This window comes from Astyanax mexicanus, chromosome 1 (genome assembly GCF_023375975.1).
Source record: "Astyanax mexicanus isolate ESR-SI-001 chromosome 1, AstMex3_surface, whole genome shotgun sequence".
NCBI lineage: Eukaryota > Metazoa > Chordata > Actinopteri > Characiformes > Acestrorhamphidae > Astyanax > Astyanax mexicanus.
This window is the reverse complement of record NC_064408.1, coordinates 65,558,697-65,571,341: the sequence shown is the minus strand read 5'-3', so window position 1 is coordinate 65,571,341 and position 12,645 is coordinate 65,558,697. Positions and strand designations below refer to the sequence as shown.

Below are 12,645 nucleotides of genomic sequence, written 5' to 3'. Positions count from 1 at the left end.
TCAGCAGATTTCCAGGCTTGCACATCCATATGCTTTGATAGGTTTTCATGCTGCAGTTAAAATAAGCTGTGGATGTGTCTACTTGTTTTCACTCACCTGTGCCATTGAGCGTGCTGTTCTTATTGGTGTACAATCTGATCATCTGACCAAATGTTCGCACGTTGTCCCGCAACATAATACCCTGAGCCTGCACCATGAAGAAGTATGTGTTGGCTGAAATGAGAAGGGAGGGGGGTAAAAAGAGAAAAAGAGAAGGAAATTTAACTGTCTGACAATATTACACAAAGTAACAATGAAACTGCATAACTTTCTGCTGGTACGGAACCAACTAACTAACCAACCCACCCTCCCCCACCCCACCAAAAAAGGTACAGAAATAAACATGGCATTGCAGGTCTAAATCCCAAACCCTTAAAACAGGCTGCCAACTACAAAATCTCAAGCCAGCAGCTTCAAAAAGCCTTAGTTTCTTTTCAAATTCCAGACTCTCATTTAGAAGATAAGCTGTCTGCATATTTAGAGAAGCAAGCAGCTTTGGAAAAGGCTACACAGACAATGCTTACAGAACTGAAGCTGAAACTTTTACCACGACACTGAATGCATACAACCACAGTAAAACTTACAAGTGAGTATTGTCTATACAGCAAAAAAAAAAAAAAAAAAAAGAAAGAAAGAAAGAAAAAAAAAAAACTTTGGTATTCAGCTTTTAAAACTATTTTGTCATAAAAAACGGGTCTAAGTTCTCTATACTTAAAGCAACAAAAAAACAAGCCATTTTGACCAAGAAAATAGTTAAAAGTTGCCACTTGCCAGTTTTTTTGTGGTTGCTAAAGAATTCAAATGCTTTAATTTGAAGTGCAATTTCACAGAATTTACAGACACATAAGGGGTATTGTTTAGGTTAAATGGGATTTCAGCTTTAAAAGTTCCAATCCAATTCAGATCCTAAGTTTTAATGTAGAACAAAAGCTGCTACCAAAATGAATACATTAAAAACTTCATCCATATTTACACTTAACCAAAAAAAAAAAATCTATAGGATCATCTTCTACCACATCACTTTAAGTCTCCGAGAGTTGAGCTTATGACTCTAGAATGCAGAAACAATGCGCTATAAAAATGACACATTATTTAGCCACAGTCCCTGCATCCACATTCTGTGGCCGCATTTGGCTATTTGCTTAGAAACACAGCACTTTTCACACAAGCCTTCTAACATTATTAGAACAGAGACTTCACCGCAATTATTTATAAAGTCAGTTACCTCACTGTCTCTCAACTTAAACCCTCATCTCACGCTGTCCTCCATTTTCCCTTCTTCTAATGACTTTTTTTTTATCTTTACACAAAAGAAGAAGAATGAACTCTGATCTGGCTGTTCAGGCTCCGTCACATTGTTTCAAGTCTTAAAGGATTAATCGCAGTGAATTTTGCTATTTATTGTATCTTGCCATCAGAACCACAACCCTGTGATTAGTAACACTTCAACCACTATTCATTAAATGTATCATTTTACATAAAAAAAATGTAAAAACAAATAATAAAAACTGGAGTAAACAACATTTCCAACACAGTTAATGTCATTAAACTAGAGGTTTATACACAATAATATATAACAGAAGCTCCACGTGTTGTTTGCTATGGACGAGGCATAAGCATAGGCTTTACTATTAAAACTGTGAGCCATTAGTGAGAAAAGTTAGTATTTTTTTTATAGTATAGTGGCAACTGTAGTGGATGTACATGTTTTGATGTGATAATTAAAAGTAATGTCTCCTCTTCCCTCCCCATTTTGTGGAAAGAGAATGACCTGGCCTCTACAATTTAACTTAAATTAAAAAGAGCACAGGGAATTGGGCAAAAAGCCACTGGACAGTTGTAAGTTATGGATTCATCAAACATACTAGCTTGGGGAAACTATACAACAATTGGGGGAACAAAGTATATCTTGCAAACACGCTTTGGAAACACTGTGGTTGCTTTTTTCTCACACTGCTGTACCAAACTCTGTACTAAACCCTGAGAACCAAACAGTGGTATAAAGTAACTTGTGCACAGTTACACCCTAAGCACCTAATAATATGCTACTGTGTGACAGAGCACTGCATTTGTGCTTGCTTGACATCATCTGAAGCTAAATGTATAAACGTTTAAATATAACCATTTTTGTTTGTGCAATAAACAGTTACATTTTTAAAAACATTTTAAGCCATGGATATACTGATTAATATAATAACAATGCAAAGACAGCCAATAAAATAAAAAAACGATGTGTGTTAGAGAAGTACATCACATGTTAACTAAAGCTTGAGAAACTTGCCATAGTTGCAGTTTCTGCCCTTTTTATTTTTTTTGCACAAATACATAAAATAAAAAACCTATTCAGTCAATACAATAAAAAAAACAATTGTATTTATTTATATTTTTAAGCTCATTCCATAGAAAAAAAAATAATATTGTTTACATACACAGTTTAATTTATTTAAACTAATTCACATTTTAAAGTATTGTCTCAGTTGCTTCAAGACTTTCTGGACAATCACGTTCAATGAACAAAAATGCAGTACTATCACAGGGTTCACGTTTCTTTTGCAGAAGCCGATAAGACCAATGACTCATGCGTGCGGTCTCACTTCCTGGATTGAGGTCATAGGTTCCAGACAGTGCAGCTTTCACCAAGTTGTATCTGTACTGCCAGCACACTGCACAGAGTTTAGGCCTGTGTACGAGCGCAGCACAATATATTGTTTTAGGGTCAATATTGCAATGTAAACAAGCACAACAGTCACACAGGACACAATGTAAATTAAATGTTTTGCTGCTTGATACAAAAAAAAAAAACTTTTTTAATTTCCCATGGCATATCTAACAAAGGCCACCCATATCTATCTATATAAAACATTGTTTACTCCAATACTCAATACCCAGAGAATACTAGGGGTGTGCCATATCATATCGTACGTGACAATATCGCCAAAAAATGTTCATATCGTGAACGATATTATACCCTGAAATATTGTGCCATATCACCCACCCCTAATTACCCAATAATCACATCAGAGTACTACTTTTTGGCATTTTTAGCAAAAGAAAAATTCACACTGTTCTCATGTTCCATTATATATCTACTAAAGAAAGATTTTATCTGTCCAGTATCATTTATTTTACTTTAATATGGATATATGAAGATATTTGGAATGCATTACAAGTATCATGACATTCTGGATTATTGATTACTGTTACAAATCTGATAAAATTATTTTATAAAATATCTCAGTTAGCCAGATCATATTGCATGCAACAATAAAATTCTAAATAATTTTTCTAATTTTTCTTTGTCATATCGCCAAAAGTATCGTTATTGTGAAAATACCATGAAATATCGTGATATTATTTTAGAGCCATATCGCCCACCCCTACTATTAATTAGTGCTGTGCGATATGATGATAAATATCGTGGCGACTAAAAGTGTCTATCGTGCTACGTACCTTCTATCGTCTCTATCGTTTCTACAGCTATTTCATCAATTATTCATTCAAATATATAAAGTAGGTTACGATGAAATGTATTGACATGGTCACTTTGCATAAACTCAGTTTATATAAGTGATAATAAAGTTATCTTTGCAAAAAAAAAAAAATCTTCATAATGTAGTTTTGCGACATGACGCTGCTTTACGATATTTGATGGACACGCTGAACAATGGAGACACTTTGTTCTTTTGAAAAAAATTGCTACTGCATCTACCTCATCTGTTTTCATTTGATACATATATCATGCAGCCCTACTATGCACAGTAACTTAAGCCATAATGCTCACCCAGTAACCCAGTGTAAGTGACCACAACCACCTAATTCTTAGCCAACAAAACTTACATCACCATTACACTGGACATGTATTACAACATCACATTAACAAGATCACAGATTAAAAATACTAATATTATTACTGCAGCATGTTAGCATTTACACTTAATTTTAAACAATAACTTGCCATTATTACATAGCTTTTACACTCCGAAACCCTGAAATCAAAGTTCGTTCTGCTGGACAATTCAAAGTCATTCTGCTATCAAAATAGAATGAAGAATTGGGTGGTGGCAGATTTTTTTACAGTACAGTGCCATAAAAAAATATTTTTCCAATTCTTATAAGTTTTATTGGTCAAAATTGTGCTTTTTTTTTAGATTTTAAAACCAATCATCAGAAATTCAAAGGCAACTTAGCCAAACACAAACAGGCTTTAAATGAGTCTCTGTAATTTATTTAAGAAAAAAGCCCTAACTGGCTCTTTGTGGAAAAAGTTACTGCCCCCTAGGCAAGAAACATCAACTCAAAGCAAGTATACACATGCAAATGACCACAGTGTTTATGGGCCTCAGAGCATCTCAATTAGGTTCAAACCAGGTCTTTGACTAGGCCACTGCAAACCCTTACTTCTGTTTGTTCTAGATCATTCAGTGGCTGATGTGCTCTTTGAACAAATCAACTGTCTTTGTTTCAGATCACTACTGGCTACTGATGTTCTCCTGCAGGATTTACTGTGAGAGCAGAATTTATGGCCCTGTCAATTATGACAAACTGATGGCATTTCCTACATAGCATTTCCAAATATCCACATTACTACCACCCCCTTGTTTAGGTGCTGGTTGATGATGTTCTTATTGTGGAATGCTGCATGAATTTTTCACCACACCCAAAACACTTATGGGTCATCAAGATCAGCGTTTATGCTTGTCTTTGTTCTTCTCTTAAAGCTCCTATGGACACCACATTTTGTACAGTTTGAGTTGTGAACTTTATCTGACAACAAGAAAGACTTGGAGTTCTTCGGACGCTCATCTGGGATCTTATGTCTGGCCCACATGACAAGATTTTTTTTTTTTAAATCTAAATTAAAGTTGAGACCCCACTCACAGAAACTGTTCACAGATCGTTCTGTCTTTAATCATTCTTAGTCAGTCATAAAACTCCTCACACTACACCCTACATCCTAAATAAAATGTACACTTTCAGTGATGCACACCCAGCCGAAAGCTCCGATCCTTAAAACTCTAAGACAATTCCCACTAACTGTATTGTGAGAGCAGATGGGAGTTTCTTGAAAACAAATATGGCAGAAGACAGCAAAACCATTGCTATTAAAGTCATGAGAAATTAAAAGAGGAAGAAATTAAGAACTTATGGATGAAAGCCTGGCTGAAAAAAAGGATGCAACAAGACTTATATGTACCGCAATGCGAGAACACACACACACGCAAGAAATACAGGTACAGGTAAACTATACATATATTGTTCACTTAAAAAGTACACTTCTCAAATACCAGGAATCATTTTAACACAGATGTATGTATGTATGTATGTATGAATATATAAAACTACAAGGTCTAGGAGTGCAACGGTACACAAAAATTCACAATTTTTTGTGGTTCACAATTGTCCATAATTAGGTACAATTTTGGTATAATGGGTGGAAAAAACAACAGATTCTTCAAATAAATGTCTTTTTTTCCCCACCTTCAGAAAAAAAGTTGATACATAAAGTATTTTTGGAAAAATTTATCTAAATTGATTGATTAAAACTAAAAAAAAATATATAAATAAATAAAAAAACAACACTGCCTTTTTTTTTCTTTTTTAAGTGTCACTCTCAGGATGCCCTCAGTTCAGTTTTGAGGTGGAGTGTCTGCTCTAAAGATCTGTGTTGTGTTGTAGTAGCACTGCACGCTTCACATTGCTGCTGTTGATATTAATTTGCACTATGGTGTCTACGGTCTATTCTCTGTTGTAAAGTCAAGTTTTACCATGTTACCATGCTGCTGTTTCTCACTTTGTACGTCCTCTGTGTGAACACCACTCACCCTAATCTGCACAGATCTCATTGGCTAAGGAGCATGTTTAAGATATTTTAAAACACACGCGACTGGTCAGTGAGTTTCTTGAACAGCAAAGCTCCCACTGTGAAGGCTAGTAATGTAACACATCTTAAGATAAACACTGTCGAAATTAAATAGTTCTCAATAATTTAACAGTCTAGGCCTGTTAAGTGTCTTCTGCACTACACTAAGAAATGGTGTACAGCTAAAGCTAAAATTAATATAACACATCTGGGCACAAAGCTTTAGAGCAGTGTGTTTAAAACCACTAGTCTTTAGCCCTTTCATTACAAAGGAGACAAATCTTTTGGAAACCTTACTACAGTACTAGAAAAATTAAATTATATTGCTTGAAATTTTCTAAATTAGAAGATACTGAAAGCTAAAATTGCACTTCACTGAAGAACAAATGTTTAATTCTGCTAAGAAACTTCTTTCTTCTGAATGTTCTTGTTGGAGCCAAGGGTTTGGCTTGCAAGTTCACAGAAAAGCTGACCTAAGTCAACCAGAGAAATCAAGATTTCTCTGAAACACAAGCATGCAAAGAGTGTCCCAAAGTCTCAAAAAAGACATTTCTTCTGCTCTTGTGTGCATAAACACTAGCTATAACAAACCAGCTTCTGTGTGATTCTGTGTGATTCTGTGTGCGGTGAACCATTTCTGTGTAGATTTGGCCACATGTTTAGGGTCATTATCTTGCTGAAAGACCCAGTGACGACCCATCTTCAGCTTTCGGGCATATATATATATATATATATATATATATATATATATATATATATATATATATATATATATATATACAGTGCCCTCCATAATTATTGGCACCCCTGGTTAAGATGTGTTCTTTAGCTTCTCATAAATTGAGTTTTGTTCAAAATAATATAGGACCACGATGGGAAAAAAAGTAAAGTCCAACCTTTAACTCAAGTAAATTTTAAGGGGGAAATAAAATCCCTGACTAAGAAATAATTATTCTTCATAAAATCACCTGTTCCACAATTATTGGCACCCCTAACAATTCTTAGGAAATAAATTTAATAAAAGTATTTCTGTCACTTCTACAGTAGTTTACGAAGTTGATCAGAGTATGTAGGAACATTTAAATAGTAATTCACAACTTCCTGTTTCCCTGGGGTATAAATATGACGTGACACAGAGGCCATTTATCTTCAACATGGGAAAGACAAAGGAACATACCATTCAAGTGAGGCAGATGTGTGTTGACCTTCACAAGTCAGGCAATGGCTACAAGAAAATCGCTACTCGCCTACACCTGTCCATATCTACTGTCAGAGGAATTATTAAGAAGTTTAAAACAACTGGAACAGTGGTAAACAAGCCTGGACGAGGACGCAAGTTTATTTTGCCACCACGCACAGTGAGGAGGATGATAAGAGAAATAAAAAGTTCTCCAAAGCTCACTGTTACAGAATTGCAACAAATGGTAGCTTCTTGGGGTCACAAAGTCTCCAAAACAACCATCAGGCGCTATCTACATGCCAACAAGCTGTTTGGGAGGCATGCACGGAAGAAACCATTTCTCACTCACAATCATAAACGCAAACGTTTGGAGTTTGCTAAGCGGTACTGGGACTTCAACTGGGACCGTGTGCTTTGGTCAGATGAAACAAAGATAGAGCTTTTTGGCAACAAATGCTCTAAGTGGGTCTGGCGTAACACAAGAGCTGAGTATGCAGAAAAGCACCTCATGCCCACTGTGAAATACGGCGGGGGATCAGTGATGCTGTGGGCCTGTTTCTCTTCTAAAGGCCCTGGGAACCTTGTTAGGGTGCATGGCATCATGAATGCTCTAAAATACCAGGACATTTTAAAACAAAATCCGGTGGCTTCTGCCCGAAAGCTGAAGATGGGTCGTCACTGGGTCTTTCAGCAAGATAATGACCCTAAACATGTGGCCAAATCTACACAGAAATGGTTCACCGCACACAGAATCAAGCTCCTCCCATGGCCATCTCAGTCCCCAGACCTCAACCGCATTGAAAACCTGTGGGGTGAGCTGAAGAGGAGAGTGCAGAGGAGAGGACCCAGGTCGTTGGATGATTTAGAGAGAGTGTGCAAAGAGGAATGGTCAAAGATCCCTCTTTCTGTATTCTCCCATCTTGTGAAACATTACAGGAGAAGATTAGGTGCTGTTTTGTTGGCAAAAGGGGGTTGTACAAAGTATTAACATCAGGGGTGCTAATAATTGTGGCACACATGATTTGATGTTAAATAATTATTTCTTAATGTGGGATTTTTTTCCTACTGAATAAATTCACTTGAGTTAAAGGTTGTATTTTACTCTTTTTTTCCATCGTGGTCCTATATTATTTTGAACAAAACTCAATTTATGAGAAGCTAAAGAACACATCTTAACCAGGGGTGCCAATAATTATGGAGGGCACTGTATATATATAAGTTACTTAAGTGGCCAAGTTACTCTAAAAATCATAAAAATCATTTCAATTAATCGATTTAAGCTATTTTTTTTGTATTTGTTTTAAAGTTATACTGGGGCGTCTAGTCACTTTGTAAGTTCTAAAGGTGTATATCAGCATTGGCATCTGCAGATATGTACATGTGTAATATCGGGTATTGATATCGACCAGGATTCCCACATTGATCAGAGATAAAATTCTTGTTCCAACAGTGTGAAAAACAGACACTACAAACGCATGCCTGCGATCACTGTGCTAATTAGAATATGAGTGCACAACTGCAATTATCCAATATTTATTAGCACCAGTTGGACTTGGTAGATTTTGTTTGGGCAAGTGTAAATACACTCAGACATGGACTAACAACCCTTAAAAGGAAGTGATCTCTGTCCAGTTCCAAACAAACCCCATAACATTTAATTTGTAGTAAAAACACAATTTGACTTTGATTTGACCCAACTTTTAAGTGTCTTTCGCAGGTTTTAACTAAATGGCTAATACAGTATCAGCAGATGCATCATTAACCTGGTATATTGACTAGATAAAGATGACAGTTTTGAACTAATATTGATGCATGATACACTACACAGAAATATGCACTAATGCAGAATACAGGACCTTCCCTAGCCTCCTCTAAGTAGGCTAAGCACTAGAGGTGTGCCAAAAAATCGATTCACATAAGAATCTTGATTCTCATTTACTACGATTCAGAATCGATTTAAAATGTCCCAAAATCGATTCTGAGGGGCGGGTTTTAGACTGATTTGGGGCTGGGTATTTTTGTTGGACCTGGCAACCCTGGGGATAGCGCTTGTCCCTTTGGAGATCTTCCAGACACACACAGAGCGTAGGTGTTTGAGAATCACCGGTAAGATGGCAGAACAAGCACTATATTACCTTAGATTAACGTGTAGTTTCAATGTTTTATGGCAGAATGCTTCATAACAAGCATAAAAAAGATCGCTAGTAGTTAGTTTCAGTAACTGTTAGCTAGCTAACTAGCTAACTTTCCAGTTCCACCTTAAATAACGCTACAGGTGGCTGCGGGCTGCAGCATTTAAGGCGGAACGGAAAAATAACAATAAGCTAATCAGAGCTAATTTCAGCTCCCCATCACAGAGGAATTAAGGAATGGACAATATGAATTAATTTCTCCACCTCCTGCCCCCTTTCTGAAGAAATACAACGACCTTAAATTTACTAGTTAATCACCTCCTGAACTTTAGCGCTCCACTGCTATCATCACATCAGCCCAGCAGCGTCACCTACACACCACCGCTAGTAGCCTGGTAATAAAGCAGTGTTATTTATTATTTATTTATTGTTCATTAACGTCATTGTGATATCCCAGTGATTCCTCTGTCACTGAGGACCCACATTCCTGCACATTTTATTGTTTTTGTAACACATTACCTTCTCCAGGACCAGTGTATATTATGGAGGGTTTTTTTTTAATAAGATTCATAAGCCAGAAGCAGAAATTTTTATAATTCAAATCGTTTTGAATCAAAAATCGATTTTGAATCGAATCGTGGCCCCCAAAATCGGAATCGAATCGAATCGTGAGATAGTAATCGATTCCCACCCCTACTAAGCACTATGCTAAGCATAAGTGATGTTTGTGGTGTATCTAAATTACACCATGCAGAAGTTAAGTACTTGCAGGGTTATGGTATGTATGAAACACAGACCATAGACACAGACAAATGTACAGTATATACAGAATAAAACCTCATACTACTCGTTACCTAGTTATACACAGGGGTTAATGATATATTTTTTACTAAACCAATCTTATTACCTATTAATTACCAGTTGCAAACACTTGAAGCTTAAAAGCTGTAAAATTACTGTGCGTGGGAGCACTAGTACAATGTGCTGTGCTAAGCTAAAACAAGTAATAAATCTTTTTATCTAACACAGAAAGCAGTGGATGAGTAGAGTTTTTGGTGCTGTTGTGTATAGGCATCACTTTTAGGCATATTGTATCGTAAACAATAACCTTTGGAGTGCATTATTAGTATTATGACATTCTGGATCATTGACTTGTTACAAATCTGAACAAAAAATCTTCTATTTTGTAATATCTCAATTATGGGTGTGCCATATCATATTCAATCATAAAATTACATTTTAGTTTGTTCAATTAGTGTATTCTTAAAATACTTTTTTAAAGTATTGTTATTGTGAAAATACCGTGAAATATTGTGATATAATTTTAGGGCCATGTTGCCCACCCCTAATGCACGTATGCAAATGTGTGTGTAAATTAGTGTGTTATAATTGTCTTTTTTCCATTTTTGTTTACACAAATGTGGCACAGTACTCCACACACTGAATTACTGAACGGGTGTTCCAAACTGACAATATGACCTGGTATTTTGTTTGGGTGGTCAGTTTCCACAAAAAAAAAAAAAACTATGAAATCAAAGGTGCATTTCTTAGTCTCATTTCAGGATAACTCAGGAGTGATGCACGGTTTAATGCTTTCTCCACCTCAGCAAGAGTGAATCCAAGCCAAATTAGCTGAGGCAGGGAAAACCCTGAACTCAGCGGGGCAGTGCTGCAGCTCCACAGCACAGGAATTCCGCATATGCCCCAATAACCAGGATACATAAACATGGGTCCTGAAGTAGACTCTGGACACACAATACAGTAAATATAGGTAATATCTATATTGAGGTACAGACCTAAACAGGCAAAACAGTGCGTTTCAGAGGATCATCAAGACCCCAACATATCTAACTAGCTAGATAGGCTAACTAACTCACGGTTCAGCTAATAATCTAACTAGACAGCTAGCTAGGCTGAGCTAATCAGATTAGTACAAGAATAACTGATGTTTTGAAATGAATCATCTTGGCGAGCTGCACGTCGTTTAAAAGGCGCTGGCGAGCTGATTAGGGGTTGCTAAGCTGATTAGCCAGCGTAACTAGCCGCTGTGTTTCTGGCTGTGTTAGCTAGCGTTAGCAGGTTTGCTGACGCTAACAGAGCGGGCAGGGTGATAGTAGTTAAAATGTGTAAACACAGCAGTTACCTAAGCTACTACAGTCCAGGTACGTTCACAGACCGATAAGTAAATTAGCTAGTGGGGGACGTGTGGCTAAAGTAACTGTAAGCAAATAAGCTCCAGACAGAATGAATGAGGTACGGTGTTCTGTCGAGTTAAGATACCCATCGATACATGCTTTCTAAAAGCACTGCGCATGCGCTGAACTACGTTTTTTTTGTTTGTTTTTATTTTTTAACAAAAAACCCTGCCATTGCACAAAAGTGTAAACGGAAATTATTATAAATAAATACAATAAATATTATTGAAAAATCCAAAAAACTTTGTAATGACCTCTTAGTGCTATAACTTTGACATGATAACATTGCAGTAATTTATGCTATCCAAATATACTAACACTAACCACGTCTGCTGGGACTTCTACTGTGAACATGTTCTAATATGAAGCTTCTTTTGTATTTTTTACAGTTATATATATAAGTTATATATATAAACACACTAGGGTAGCGGGGTTAGACGGTGTAGCACAAATCGACAGAACACCGGCTAAAACCTAAAATTAGCGACCATGTCTAGCCTGTTAGCTTGCTAACGCTAGCCTAGCCTAGCTGAAGCGTATCCAGGCAGTAACTAAGGCTGGCTAATTGGTATTTGGCCGGTGAGCAACTTGGCCTAAAATCAAAAACAGCTGCGTACAAACAGAAAAAACACAGAGAGAGAACTTGAGAAAGAGAGAGAGGGAGAAAGGACACTCACCTATTCCTGGGGCCACATATATGAAGTACAGGCAGGTGGTGGACATGGAGAAGAAGAAAATGAAGGCCAAAAAGGAGCGGTTCGACAACCGCAACAGCCGCCTCGTACTGAACATGTCTCCGCGCCGAGCCGCTGCTGCCGCTACCACCGGCTAACCGTCAGGTCCATAAAACACTCAGCCCCGTCCTCTGACTGGCGATACGCGCGGTGCTCCCGGGGATCAGGGGTCCGCTAAAGTCCGCATCGCTGTGGCCTGGGCGGGCCAGCGGGGAAGAGGGATGCGGCGGTGCGGCTAGCGTGGAGCTCGCTCGGCCCGAAACAGCCGAACTGCTGAAGTCAAGAAATTTCCAGACTGATGAAGAAAGCAGGCCCGGCGCTCTACCAAGCAGCGTCCAGCCCCGCACCCCGCACACAGCGCAGCATCGCCGGCTCTCAGTGACAGCGGGAGGGGAGTGACTAATATCCATTCATATCCGCAGCGGAGCAGGCACCACCATGTTTGAAACGGACTGAGTGAGAAGGAGGAATTCAGATGATGATGATGATGATAGTCTTCCTACTC

General features: G+C 37.6%; 1 protein-coding gene across 1 annotated transcript in view; it reads right to left on the bottom strand.

Annotated features, from left to right (window-relative positions):
• Positions 1–12,645, bottom strand: part of b4galt6 (UDP-Gal:betaGlcNAc beta 1,4- galactosyltransferase, polypeptide 6) — a 23,211-nt gene extending 10,566 nt beyond the window's left edge. Inside the window, exons 1-2 of the mRNA XM_007257013.4 lie at positions 12,084–12,645; positions 97–213 (exon numbers count right to left, since the gene is read on the bottom strand). Of these exons, the coding sequence (XP_007257075.3) occupies positions 97–213; positions 12,084–12,198 (232 nt within the window). The 5' untranslated portion in view covers positions 12,199–12,645. The remainder of the gene's footprint in view (positions 1–96; positions 214–12,083) is intronic.